This window comes from Nansenia antarctica (genome assembly GCF_963989245.1).
Source record: "Nansenia antarctica genome assembly, chromosome: 20".
Lineage (NCBI taxonomy): Eukaryota > Metazoa > Chordata > Actinopteri > Argentiniformes > Microstomatidae > Nansenia > Nansenia antarctica.
This window is the reverse complement of record NC_137693.1, coordinates 15,570,755-15,585,035: the sequence shown is the minus strand read 5'-3', so window position 1 is coordinate 15,585,035 and position 14,281 is coordinate 15,570,755. Positions and strand designations below refer to the sequence as shown.

At 48.9% G+C, this 14,281-nt stretch overlaps 2 protein-coding genes across 3 annotated transcripts in view; one reads left to right on the top strand and one right to left on the bottom strand.

Annotated features, from left to right (window-relative positions):
• LOC308174376 (F-box only protein 39-like) overlaps positions 1-7,685 on the bottom strand; it is a gene marked incomplete at both ends in the record, with an annotated part of 7,790 nt that extends 105 nt beyond the window's left edge. Inside the window, 4 exons of the mRNA XM_080549455.1 lie at positions 1-36; positions 5,457-5,633; positions 6,423-6,801; positions 7,093-7,685. The exon at positions 1-36 is cut by the window's left edge and continues 105 nt beyond it. Of these exons, the coding sequence (XP_080405581.1) occupies positions 1-36; positions 5,457-5,633; positions 6,423-6,801; positions 7,093-7,685 (1,185 nt within the window). The remainder of the gene's footprint in view (positions 37-5,456; positions 5,634-6,422; positions 6,802-7,092) is intronic.
• Positions 7,686-9,080: 1,395 nt separating this feature from the next.
• On the top strand, positions 9,081-14,279 carry znhit3 (zinc finger, HIT-type containing 3). Of its 2 annotated transcripts, none has more exons than XM_080549727.1 (5): positions 9,081-9,220; positions 10,697-10,728; positions 10,834-10,902; positions 11,965-12,048; positions 12,594-14,279. In XM_080549727.1, the coding sequence occupies exons 1-5, from the start codon at positions 9,153-9,155 to the stop codon at positions 12,779-12,781; spliced, it is 441 nt and encodes a 146-aa protein (XP_080405853.1). In that variant the 5' UTR covers positions 9,081-9,152; the 3' UTR covers positions 12,782-14,279. The 2 variants fall into 2 exon arrangements, with proteins under 2 accessions (XP_080405853.1, XP_080405854.1); XM_080549728.1 differs by having other exon boundaries at positions 11,968-12,048; positions 12,594-14,278.
• The last annotated feature ends 2 nt before the right edge of the window (positions 14,280-14,281 follow it).

The following is a 14,281-nucleotide window of genomic DNA, read 5'->3' as shown; positions in this document are numbered from 1 at the left end:
ATCCTGTGTGTTGTGGTTTTTGGTGAAGATGATCACCTGGAACACACGTACACAGTTTATAAACCACCCTGAACTGGTCACATTGTTACACATGCGTTACACCACACTGAGGTCAGTTTCACAAGTAGTACAAAAGCATAATAAGAGAGTGTAGTGACTACATTATGGGTTCATGTTCTCCTCTTACTGTTGGTTGTGTAGTGGGAGGGAACCAGTTCTGGCACTAGGGGCAGAGGGGAGGATTATTAACGTTGCAACTTCCTGTTTAGACACAACAGTTTTGGTGATCTATTTTCTGGTCCTGTACTGAGAGTACAAGTTGTTATTTTGATTAAACAGTTATCATTACGTTGCCTACGTCTTTCCTTTTTCCTCCGGCACTACACTGGTGACCCCGACGTGGATTTTTGTTAACGTAATTGTGTACAAAAACCAGCGAACGAACATTACAATCCTGCAAAATGTCCGGGCGAGGAAGACGTTCAAACCAGCGGCAGCCATCACCATCCCCTGTCAGGGTAACGCGTGGTGCGCACACTCCCACTCTCAAGCTACCAGAGTTCTGGGACTCAACGCCTGCTGCATGGTTTGCTATTGTAGAGGCACATTTCAACAAAAGTGACATCGATGACGACGACGACCGGTACAACCATGCTGTGGCAATGTTGGGCAGCTCCACCGCAGCTCGAGTGGTAGGTTTTTTGTCTGCTCCCCCGACGACGAACAAATATGAGCGCCTCAAGGCCCTGCTTCTAGAGACATTTGAACTGTCCACTGCGGAGAGGGTGCGTCGCCTATTTGCCATGTCGGACTTGGGTGACGAGAGGCCTTCTGCGCGCATGGAGAGGATGCTAAACCTGCTCGGTACAGAAGACCCCATGATCCTCTTCACAGAGCTGTTCATGCGCACATTGCCAGCTCAAGTTAGGATGGCGCTGGCCAACACCGCCATCAGGGAGCCCCGCGCCCTGGCCAGGGAGGCGGACCGGTTCGTCTTGGCCATGCCTCAACGGTCCCCCGACCTGCTCGCTCCCGCGGCCGCCCCGCCACCCGACCGTCGCAGGAGAGCGAAGGATGACGCCAGACCTTCTGGCCAGCAGGGTAACGCTGCGGGCCATTGTTTCTACCACGCCACTTTTGGCGCCAAGGCCAAACGGTGCCGCTCACCCTGCACCTTCGGACCGACGGGAAACGGCGGGGCCGGCACTCAGTAGTGGCCCTGAGCGCTGGCGTCACCAACAGGCTGCTCTTCATACAAGACACCGCCTCTGGTCGCAGTTTCCTTTGTGACACAGGTGCCCAGTGGAGCATCATTCCGGCAGAGAGATCGGATGTGGCGAAGGAGGAGCGTGGTCCGCAGTTGGCAGGCGCGGACGGCACACCTATCTGCTCTTATGGCACTAGGGCGGTGGACGTGTGCTTCGGAGGGCAATGCTTTTCGTGGGATTTTGTCATAGCGGCTGTCACATTTCCCCTCCTTGGTGCGGATTTTCTGTGCGCCCACAACCTGTTGGTGGACGTGGGGAACAGGCGCCTGGTCAACTCACAGACTTTCGCTTCCTTCGCCTGTACGCAGGGGGAGGCGGTCTACGGCGGGTGGTCCAATATGCTCGCCGAAAGTGACCAGTACCTTCGGCTGCTCGCCGAATTCCCCGACCTTACCAAGCCCACCTTCTCCGCGCCCACGGTGAAACACGGAGTGGAGCACCACATCGAGACCGAGGGGCCTCCCCTCCACGCCAGGGCCAGGCGCCTCAACCCGGAGAAGCTGGCCATCGCCAGGGCGGAGTTTGCGCATATGGAGCAGGTGGGCATCGTTCGGCGCTCGAGCAGCCCCTGGGCGTCTCCCCTGCACATCGTCCCTAAGTCAGACGGCGGGTGGCGCCCATGTGGGGACTACCGCCGCCTCAACGACGCGTCCAAGCCTGACCGCTACCCGGTCCCACATGTCCAGGACTTTTCAGCGAACCTGGCAGGCAAACGCTTCTTCTCCAAAGTGGACCTGGTACGGGGGTACCATCAGGTGCCGGTGCACCCCGAGGACGTCCCTAAGACGGCCGTAATCACGCCATTTGGACTCTTCGAGTTTCTGCGGATGCCGTTCGGCCTGAAGAACGCGGCGCAGACCTTCCAACGCCTCATGCACTCGGTGCTCCGGGACCTACCATTCCTCTTCGTCTACTTGGATGACATCCTCGTCGCAAGCACCACGGAGGAGGAGCACCTGTCCCACCTCCGGGCCCTTTTCACACGGCTCAGCCAACATGGGCTGATTGTCAATCCGGCGAAGTGTGAGTTCGGACGGAACACCATCGACTTTCTCGGGCACCGGGTCTCCGCAGAGGGGGTGACCCCCCTCCCCTCGAAGGTGGAAGCTGTCGCTGCTTTCCCGCGCCCCAGCACAATCAGCGAGCTCAAGGGGTTCATCGGGATGGTAACCTTCTACTATCGCTTCCTCCACCACATCGCTCACATCCTGCGGCCTCTGTACGATGCCCAGAAGGGCAAGACTCTGAAGCAGCCGGTGGACTGGACGGCGGAGCGTGTCAAAGCCTTTCAGGACACCAAGGCGGCCCTGGCCCGCGCTGCCATGTTGGCCCACCCCTCGCCCTCGGCACCCACTGCTCTCACCACGGACGCCTCTGACTTTGCTGTGGGAGCGGTGTACGAACAGTGGGTTGGGGACGCCTGGCAGCCTCTTGCATTCTTCAGCCGCCAGCTGTCTCCCAGAGAGCAAAGGTACAGCACATTCGACAGGGAGCTCCTCGGGCTGTGGCTTGCTGTCAGACACTTCCGTTTTTTACTGGAGGGCCGCGAGTTTACGGCCTACGTGGACCACAAGCCACTCACGCACGCCATGTCCAAGGTGGCGGAGCCGTGGTCCGACCGCCAACAGCGCCAGCTCGCCTACATATCCGAGTTCACCACAGACGTCCAGCACGTTGCTGGGAAGTCCAACCAGGTCGCGGATTGTCTCTCCAGGGCGGTGGTTGGTGCGGTCCAACTGGGTTTGGACTACGCGCGCATGGCTGCAGACCAGGCCGCCGACCCCGCCGTCCAGGCTCTCAAGTTGTCGGACACAGGACTGCGCCTAGAAGAGGTGGTTTTCGGTGACGCAGGGGCCACGCTCCTGTGCGACGTCTCCATGGGTCAGCCACGACCGGTGGTCCCCGCCAACTGGAGGCGCCCCGCCTTCGAGGCGATACACGGCTTGTCTCACCCTGGTAGGAAACCGTCCTCACGGCTGGTGTCAGAGAAATTCGTCTGGCATGGGCTCAAGAGGGATGTGAGGGCCTGGGTAGACACGTGCATCGCCTGCCAGCGCGCCAAGGTGCATCGACACGTCAAGGCCCCCCTGGAGCAGTTCTCTGTGCCTGAGCGGAGGTTCGATCATGTAAACGTGGACCTGGTAGGGCCGCTGCCCCCCTCGCACGGATACACCTATCTCTTTACCATGGTGGACAGGACGACTCGCTGGCCGGAGGCAGTTCCGCTCTCCTCAACGACAGCCCCCGACCTGGCCCGGGCGTTCATCGCGGTGTGGGTCTCCCGCTACGGCACCCCTGCTGATCTCTCCTCTGACCGTGGCTCACAGTTTACTTCAGAGCTGTGGGCAGCGGTGGCGGAGAATCTGGGGGTCAAGCTCCACCGCACAACCGCCTATCACCCGCAGGCGAACGGGCTCTGTGAGCGTTTCCATCGATCCATGAAGGCCGCCCTTCGAGCCAGCCTCACGGACAGCGACTGGCTTGACAAGCTGCCGTGGGTCATGCTGGGGCTCAGGACAGCGCCTAAGGAGGACCTCCAGTCGTCGTCCGCTGAGCTGGTGTTTGGACAGCCGCTGCGGGTCCCCGGTGACTTCATTCCCAAGTCAACGGAGCCCTGGTCCGCCGCCGCTCAGCGCGCCTCCCTGCTGGACAGCGCCAGGACCTTCGTCCCGGTCCCGACTACGCAGCATGGTGTCCCTACTTCGAGGGTGCCCCCGGAGCTGCACTCAGCGAGGTTCGTTTTCATTCGTCATGATGGCCACAGGACTCCACTACGTCCTCCTTATGACGGGCCTTTCCGTGTCATCGAGGCCGGAGCCAAGAACTTCATGGTTGACATGGGGGGTAGGCCTGAGTGTGTGTCCGTTGATCGCCTCAAACCGGCCCACTTGGACCTTGAACTGCCCCTGGACTTGGCCCTGCCACCGCGCAGAGGCCGGCCTCCAGTCCTACCTCCCCTGCCGCGCCCTGGCCGTTCCCCCCTCCGACCCCGACAACCCCCCGCAGCTCGCGAGCCCCCGGTCGTCACTGCCCCCCGTCCTTCCCTGCAGGAGGACGTGATGGGCGATGTCACACCTCCTCCCGCACCTCCTGACTTTACCTACGATCGTAGGGGCCGGGCCATACGCCCTCCTCGCCGTGAGGATTTCCAATATTGAGGTGAACACTGGGGGGGCTGGTGTAGTGACTACATTATGGGTTCATGTTCTCCTCTTACTGTTGGTTGTGTAGTGGGAGGGAACCAGTTCTGGCACTAGGGGCAGAGGGGAGGATTATTAACGTTGCAACTTCCTGTTTAGACACAACAGTTTTGGTGATCTATTTTCTGGTCCTGTACTGAGAGTACAAGTTGTTATTTTGATTAAACAGTTATCATTACGTTGCCTACGTCTTTCCTTTTTCCTCCGGCACTACAAGAGTAACAATTGCAGGTCAATCTTCTGTGCGTAAACCAACGAAATGGGTTCAATTAACAACTCTGGTCTAGGAGAGAAGTGGCTCTGGATTGTCAAAAGAGATAAAGTATTACTTTAGGAAGCTGACTCCTGGGCTGGTTACATTAATACACATGCAGTGTATAAACCATGGCAGACGTTGCTCAATAAAACATATTCCAAACACATCAAATGTCCTCAGTTGTTTTAACCCACAGTGACATGCTGCAATGATTCAGATCACGTTTGAGTTAGCCTGTTTTTACATTAAAGGGGCAATCAGGGATTGGTACAACACATGACTTTTAGATTGATTATATATAGCTATTGATTAAGAATATAACTTATAACAGCTCGTGACATTAGAATTATAAGGTTCTATCTCCATTTTTGTCAAAATTTAGTTTTTTACATAATCTGATCCATTAGGTGTTTATTAATGCCTGTGTGTGGTGTTATTTTAAAAATGTTGACATTTTTGAGTTAGTAATTCATAAAATACAAAAAGTTCCATCTCACAAAACATAATGGAATGTAAAAACTTTGACGGTCAAAATCTCTGAACTACCCTAAACGGAGATAGAACCTTATCATTCTAAGCTCACGAGTTTATGATGGCATTCCTGGCTGGGTGTCCAGGACGGGGCGCTAGACCACTGACCCTGGTCTCGCCAGACTCATCAAAAATAAGCCTGGATTTTCCTTTAGCGACGTTGGTGGAATACCCCCCAGGTCAAGCTGCGGTCTGACCTACCTTGATGGTTCTGAGTATGGTCTTCTTGTCCAGGCGTTTCTGCAGCAGCTGGTCCAGGAAGCTGATGTCTAGGAAAGCCAAGACATTGAGGTAGGTGAGCCTGGAGCACATCAGAACCAGCGCCAGCAGCTCCTCGTCCACCGACTCATGGTAGTTGTTCAGGTCCAGGGTCAGCTTCTGAAGGGAGGGAAAACAACCACATCAAGGACACCACTACATTAAATAGATTTCTAGGACCCCTAGGAGCCTGAACAGGAAAGGGACATCAGGGGAGGCTAGTGGAGGTAGAAATCGGGCTCATTGTAATGCATGGAACAAAATGAGGAATGGTATCAAACACCAGTCCTCATTCCATTCCATGAATTACAATGAATGGTATACAACCCATGTTCCTCATTACAACGTCCTCACATATTCAATAACACCCCTATAGCATTATCAACACTCCACTGCTGACTGCTACTGTGTATTGACAGAGCAGAGCATACCATAAGAAACATCCTAATTCAAATCAACATTCCATGGTGGGTGTAGTGGCGGCCATCTTGTGGTCATCATTTGGAAGTTTTATCTCACATCCTTATTAACAACCAACTAAACTCAACTGACATCGGAATGTTCAGTAATTTGACGCTTGCTATTAGTCCCGCCTCTGAATTAACTTTCTGTGTTCTACACCTGCAGCAATAATGGTTACCTTAGCAACTATATATAACAATGCCTTGTTGGTTTGAGGGACCATGTCCATTCTAAGAATAATAATAATGCTTATAATTGATTACATTTATAAAGCGCTTTTAAAATAAATAAATCAACAACAACAACAAAAGCAAAACAAATACATAAAACCAAAAACCAAACAAATGTCATAAAAGCAGCGATCAAAGTCTAACAAAGTCTAGCAGTATTATCATTATGAATATTCTACTCATTCTATTTCTATGGAGCCCTCCCAATCCCCCTTACCTGTAGACAGTTGCTGTACCAGGGCACCAAGCTGCTCAGAGCTGGCATAGCGCTCCAGTTCAGTCTCCTGGAGTAGGGGCTGGTGAGACTGAGTGACCTCAGAGGGATCTCTCTCAGCAGGATCCCACCCAGATGGTGCAGGTTCCAGATGATCCATTCCACAGAGATCTGGACCTGCATGTCTGGGCAGCGCCGGGCCAAGTGAGACCAGGAGTCTCCCCAGATCACCGGGACGTTCGGCTCGTTGAGGTGGCAGCGCAAGGTGAAGGAGCGGAGGGAGCCGCCGCCGCAGAGGCTACGGCACGACACGGCCAGGCCGGCGAGGAGCTCGTTGGACAGACAGGAGTAGTCGAGGGTGAGGGTGGAGAGGCCCCGGAACCTGGTCAACATCAAATCAAGGTGCGTTTTAAAGACCGCGACAAGTATGTGTGTGTTTGCAGGCACATTATGCACAGTTGCACACACACAAGTAAAAAAAGAGTAGCTAATAAACAAGAGTATGTAGGAGCCACTCAAAAACACACACACACACACACACACCTACACCCACACCCACACACACACACACACACACACACACACACACACACACACACACACACACACACCTACACCCACACCCACACACACACACACACACACACACACCCACACCCACACCCACACCCACTTGTTGATGACCTGTGTGAAGCCCGGACTAATGTACACCGCCAGCGACTGTGAGAAGAAGTCCTCCAGGTTGAGGCTGGCGATCCCGGGCCTCCGGACCAGATGGACATGCTGCTGGGCAGCCGCCACCGCCTCCAGAACCTCCAGGCCCTGGGGCAGGTTGAGACCTGCCCCTCGCAGGCTCAGGTGCTCCAGGTGAGAGCCCCGGCTACGCAGGTAGATGGTCAGGCTCCGGTGGCAGGCCGAATGGTCCAGCTCCATGTGGGGGATGGTGAGCGAGCGCAGGCGGCCGTCCGTCTCGTGGAGAGCAGCCAGGAACATCGACATGGGGACAAGGGAGTTGAGTGACTGGGAGAAACGGACCTCCAGGTGTTCCAGGTAGCGTCCGTAAACTCTGGCGTAGCAGACGGCCTTATCCAGCTGCCAGAAACTGAAGGTCCGGGCCCTCCAGAGGGATGGGGAATGCATGATGTGGTGCCAGTGGCGGCAGACCAAGGCGGCCCGTGCCCGGTCCTTGTCCCCCAGACACCTGAACACCTGGAGAAGACACAAGTCCGGGAGACGAACCCAGAAACATTCCTCCTGTTCGGGCATCCATTTAAAAAAACGTGTTATGTAATCCATTTGATTAAATATCGCCTAGAACTAATCTATAGTTGTCTATATCTACCTATGTGTCTCTGGGTTTAAGATGGACAGCAGAGAAGAGTCCATTCATGGCCAGTGTGGAACCCTTGTACGACTTTGCTAATGACTGACTCAGAAACCATAGTTCTGGAACCTTGACGTGTTTTATTGTCATTGTCATTTATGTCACCATTGTTACGAGGTTTTGTGACATCACAGTAGGCCATTTGAGAGGCCTCTCTCACTCTCTCCCCTCATTTTATTTTTCTTCTCCATCTCCTTATCCTCTTCAACTCCTTCCCCATCTCCCTTCTCATCTCCCTTCTTGTCCTTCTTACATGTTCTCTAGCCCCTCCTCTCCCTCTCAGACTACTCTTCCATACCTCTTTGTCATTTTTTCTTCAACCAGTGTCACTCCATCTCCACCCTGTCTCTCTTTACCTCCGGCCTCCCCTCCCAACCATGTCTCTCCTTCTCCAGCACTTCCCCTCTGCATTATTTAGCTTTGCTAAGATACCCTCTCATCACCAGGCTCTCACTCTCTCATCATCACCAGGCTCTCACTCTCTCATCATCACCAGGCTCTCACTCTACCAATGTGGAAAACCATGATTCCAGCATAAATTGGAGACACAGGTTCAGTGCTTAAAATCAGATCAACTGTCACTATCTAAGAGCAAACATGTCTGTCTGAAAGCATTTTCTTTCCTGCTCTGAGGTTTGTTCTCTTGATACAGACCAGAGAACCACACTGCAGACCACTGGTGGACTCGGGGGGGGGGGGGGGGGGGCAGGGGGGGCGACCGCCCCTCCTGGTGCCCCCACGGTTGAAAAAACGTCTCTCTTAAGTGCCCTTTTGAGTGGCAAAAATGCCCTTTTGAGTGGCGAAAATGAGAGGACGTGCCCTATTGGTGGCCCTCCAATGGTCTAAACTTGACCATGTGCCCCCACCGTTGAAAAACGTTGCACTAAAGTGCCCTTTTGAGTGGCAAAATTAGAGGATGTGCCCTATTGGCTGCCCTTCCAATGGTCTAAACTTGACCGTGTGCACTGATGGGGTCCCATGTTGTGCAGTAGGTGCCCTTTTTTTCTTTTCGCCCCCCCCTGCCCTTCAAACAGCCTGTGTCCGCCACAGTGCAGACCTACCTGAAAGGGCTGTGGACAGACAGACCTACCTGAAATGGCTGTGGACAGACAGACCGCTGAGATGTTTTGGGAGTTACTCTCTCTGGCCTGTAGGTGTCACTAGAGCACCGCACTGCCATTGGACGGTGTTTTCCTCCTCGTCGCTTCCACGCTTCCTCCTTCCTGAACACGTGTTTATAAGCCCCTCCTCCCTGAACACGTGTTTATAAGCCAGCCTGGCAGCTCAAAGCTCAACTCTCATCCAACAACAACAACAACAACAACAAGCTGCATTAAACCTTTTTAAACATGCAGATCTGCATCGTGTGTAGTGGACAGACACCCAAATACCGATGTCCGGCCTGCTACATCAGATAGTGAGTATATTCTGGCGCGTTTAGCCCAAATCCACAAACTGCTAAGCTAGAATCGTCCGTTTTTTGACACACACAACTAGCTAACTAGCTATGTACTGTTATATTACTATAATGAATGAATGAATGAATGAATGAATGAATGAATGGTCTTTATTGTCATTAATATAGTACAGGTACCATACAACGAAATTTGGGAGGGGGGGCTCCCCTGGTGCTAGGAAAAAAAATACTAAAAACAAGAAGGGAGAAGAGCTGGTTTACATAAATAAAGGCTATGTACACCAGTGGAGGCTGGTGACTTCCAGAATTGAGGAGGCCAATTTTTTTTCCGCTTGCTTTGTTAAAAATTATTAATTTGTGTTTGGCGGTACTGAAGGGATTGGGACACTCTCAGGATGGTGGATGAAGCAGCTTTTATTGCCTGCACAATGGGTCATCAAATAAACAAAACAATTGGCATGAATCTCTGGTCCGCCTGCAGCAGCTATTGTCCCTTCTGCTCAGGCTCACAACATTCACCACAACATACTACATACAATCAATGACATGTCAAAAGCACTCAAACACTATGTCAATCAGACACACAACATACAATTCAGAACAATACTTCATCCATTTCTAATATTTATCCTGCAGAACAGCACTCATACGCGTGTGGCGGAAAACGGTACTACACGGAGGCCAGGCCTCCTGTGCCCACCCATTTTCAGTGATTTGGCCAATCACATATTGCCATGAAAAAAAATGCATTACATTGACTTCTATGAGAAACCACTTTCCGACAGGAGGCCTGGCCTCCGTGTAGTACCTTTTTCCGCCACACGCGTGTATGAGTGCTGTTCTGCAGGATAAATATTAGAAATGGATGAAGTATTGTTATGAATTGTATGTTGTGTGTCTGATAAAAAAAAAGTTGTATTGCTTTTTTAAATCTCTCTCTCTTCTCTCAAATTATTGGGGAGGCCAGGCCTCCTCCACCTCTATGGAGGAGCCTCCACTGATGTACACTATCCACTATACTATACAAATAAAACACTGTGCTGTACTCTATGCTATGCTATACCTATTCTAACATTTCCTATCTCTGAACCTTATGTACCCGAGGGTTGTCATATTGCACATAGTGTTATTGCACATTCATTTAAAGTGTCACAGTTTGCAGGTTTGAAATGTTCACAGTTGTGTTTCAGTATTGCACTTGATTTCAATCCAGCAGCTGCCATCAATCCGTCCAGACTGTCCAGGGCCTAGAACCTAGGTCTTTGCTGTGTTCAGGGCCTGGATGGCCCTGGGGTAGAAGCTGAGCTTCAGTCTGTTTGTCCTTGCGAACATGGTCCTGAACCGCCTGTTCAAGGGCAGCCGAGCAAAGTGTTCGTACCCAGGGTGGGATGGGTGGGGTGGGATGGGTCTCTGGAGATCTTGGATCTATAATACTCTCCTCATGAAAATACATGTTGTTGTTTCTCTCCTCTCCAGTTGTTCGCTGAGTTGTTACAAGACACACAAGGGTAAGAGCCAAGTGGTTAATAATGAGAGCCTTGCTTGAATTGAAGTTCTGCTGATCACAGTCAAAGTTGAATCAAAGTAGCTGATGTTGATGTTCTTCTGTCCAGATACCTGCGTACCCATTCCTAAACAGACTGTGCTCCCTGCTCAGGATACAGACGGAGCTTCTAGGAATGGTAGGTTTGATGCTTTTGTATGTATAGCCTATATTAATTTTGTATTTTCTTTTTAGACCTCAACAAATAATCATTGAGATGAAAACCCCAAAACGTTCCTGTCCGACTGAAATGCACCTTCTTATAATATAACTGCCCCTGGAAGTGAATATGCTATACTTAAGCATGATCACACGAGAGGGAGTGCTGTTATACTGAATATCACACGAGAGGGAGTGTGTTATACTGAATATCACACGAGAGGGAGTGTGTTATACTGAATATCACACGAGAGGGAGTGTGTTATACTGAATATCACACGAGAGGGAGTGTGTTATACTGAATATCAGCCTGCAGGCTGCGGCCTCGTACCTACGACCCAATCACAGCCGTGCTGATATTCAGTATAACAGCACGACTTCGAGTATGATATTGCTTTTATACAACAGTTCTACAGCGCAATTTATTTGTTAACAGTAATAAGTGACAACAGAGATTATGTTGTATAGTTAAAAGTCCCAGTGCTGTTATACTGTATATCAGCACTCATGGAATGCCTCTTGTCCAATCAAATTACTTGGTCGGAACTAACTGTTGTATAAAAATAGTCAAGGCAGTTGATGCTTGGCAGTTCTGTTTTATTACCAGGTAACATGTCATGAAGAATACATTTGAAGTCAGTAGGATATGAATCATGTTTGCCTTTGATTGATTGATTGAAAACTTTATTAGAAGATTTGCAGAAGTAGGTACATGAAAGTACATATTACATACAAGGTCAACTAACAGGATAAAAACCCAAGAAAGCCACTGGCTTATTTCAATTGGGGTCCTTGATTCTCAATTCATCGTTACATGTAAGACAGACAAAAAAGCTAGTACTATCTACTAGATAATACAGACAAATAACTATTACTATCTACAAGATAAACACACATCCATCATGGGAAGAACAATACAACAAAACATAAGGTATGTACAGCGGGTAGGACAGGTGGGGACATACACCACAGGTGGGGGCGGGGGACAAAACACAAAGTATGTACAGTGGGTAGTTCGGGTCTTTTAATCTCATTGTTCTAGCAGGAGAGCCCTGGACTGTCCGAGACCTCCTTGATGACGAACACCAAGCAGATAAAGTTCCACTTCAGAGGCTTCAACTATTAGGTAAAACACTGATTTAGAAGACATTTATAGATTGAACACAGTGACCGTCAACATCACCTTAAGTTTCAAATATTGCAGTGTATGATATTGTCACCTTGCATTCATGTCCTTACTGTTGTAACCATTTAATGGATTTAAATGGTCATTGATTATTCATGTTTTTAAATCATTCTAAGGTCATGTTCTCACATGAAAGTCCGAATCAGGACCAGGAGCAAGTAGATGAGTTTGCAACATTGTTGCATAAATTATTTCCCTGATTTGCGTTCTCACAGCCCTTTATGTAAAATAAGTAATTAAGTAACGAAGTAAAAGTAAAGATCAATTTCTTATTATTATTTCAGGGAGTAAAACAAGCGTTGTTTCTTACCAGAGCGAAACCACCCTTTTCAAGCGGAGCATCCGTTGGTTGTTTGCTCCGGGAGTGACTTCGAATGCGCGTTCTCACAGCTCCAAACGACGCAGAGCAAAGGACATTTTATCCTAAACTCTGTTTCTAGTGAGAACACACCCTAACACACAATTGTTTTTGCCCTCACCTTCAGGTGAATCTAAGGAGCTCAGAGATCTGCTTCTTAACCCCCACCTCCGTCAGTTAATGTGCACCATTGACGCGGCAGACGGAAAAGCAGATGCCATGAAGGCTGCCATGCAGGAGCCGCTGTTTGTGGAGTTTTCAGACCAGTGCTTGAAAGTAGTTGAGAGAAATGATGATAGGATGGAGGAATGGTAACCAAATCCATTAAGCTCAAGTATTAATGTGCTCAGTGACATACTGTACTTAAATGTGTTTGTCATGTCATCATTTTAGCAGATCATTCTTACATTCTACTTTTGTTTACTATGATTGTGTAGTCTCTTGAACTCAAGTCCCACACTTGATGATTGTGTAACAATCGCTCATTTTAGACAAAAAAGGTCAAACATCTCAACCTTTTTCAAAGCATGACCCATATTGAGTCAAGTAATTCTGTGTTTTGTAGTTACTTACTTTTATGTTGACCGAATAAAGCTGAAACAGACTTTGGTGGAAACCAAAGTTGTTCTAAGATCAACGTTAAAGAAGAAAATCCTATGCTGGACACTACAGACTTGTTTGCCTTGTCAAAGAGGAAGATCTCAGTTTAAGTGTGACATTCCAGGACTTGGCTTAAACTGTGTCCGATAAACCAGCTGTACTTCAGACTGCAAAAGGGAGGGTTAGACCTTTTTCACCCTCAATTAATGACATCTTGATCCTGTGTTTTGGATTAACAAATCGTGTACAAAACTGCACATACCAGTTTATAAAATGTATTTTTATTTTTGCACTATTAGAGATACTTTGTGCATATCTATCTTTAAGGATAGATAGATATTCAGGTTTCCTGATATTGAAATAAGTAGCTTTGTTTCATTAAACAAGAACAAGACATTGGGTCTGGGTATGGACTTGAATGCCCCCTTACAAGTAGAAATGCTAGATAATATTATTTAGTTATGCTTCAAATACAAACACAATTCAAGGTATGATTGCAGTACATGGCCATGGTTACACAAGATAAGTTACTGTAGTTCAAGCAAGGTGGCACCTCGAGTTTCTTTCTAATAAATACATAATTATGCAACAATGTGACTGGTGTTTTTGGTCATTAACAGTGAAGTGTTCAGCAGCAAGTGTCTTAGACGGATGTGCTTAATTACATTTCCCAAACAGATAAGTGTTCTTTTCCCATGTATACAAAACACTGTAGTGGAAGTCCTAAAATAATAAAGACCTTCATAAAACAGACTTATGTTGATTTGGTGTGAATACCCTGCTTTCCCTTGATCGGCAGTTGACTCAAAGCTTTACAATTACATTTAGTTTTGGTCAACTGTGTCTAGATATTACACAAACAGAAAGTGGTTTCTTGTCATCCCTGATGAAAAGAACATTAGCAGACGACTTCCCATAAAACTAATCCTGTCAATAACTTAAACGATGCAGCAATTATAAACGAGACACTATCTTTAACATCACGTTGGAATACAAAATACATATTGAAGCAACAGCTTTCCCCTAACCCTTTGCTCAAAAATGGCTCCAGTTGTTTAAACTCTGGACTCTGAGAAAGGCACTCGTCATAAGCTTGAGACTTTCAACAATGGTAAAATAAGACTTCTGTACAAAACATATCCCCTGATCCATCAACTATCTACATTTTAAAGGTGCTATTATTGAGGCAATTGGCTTGTAGTGTTGGTTAAGAAG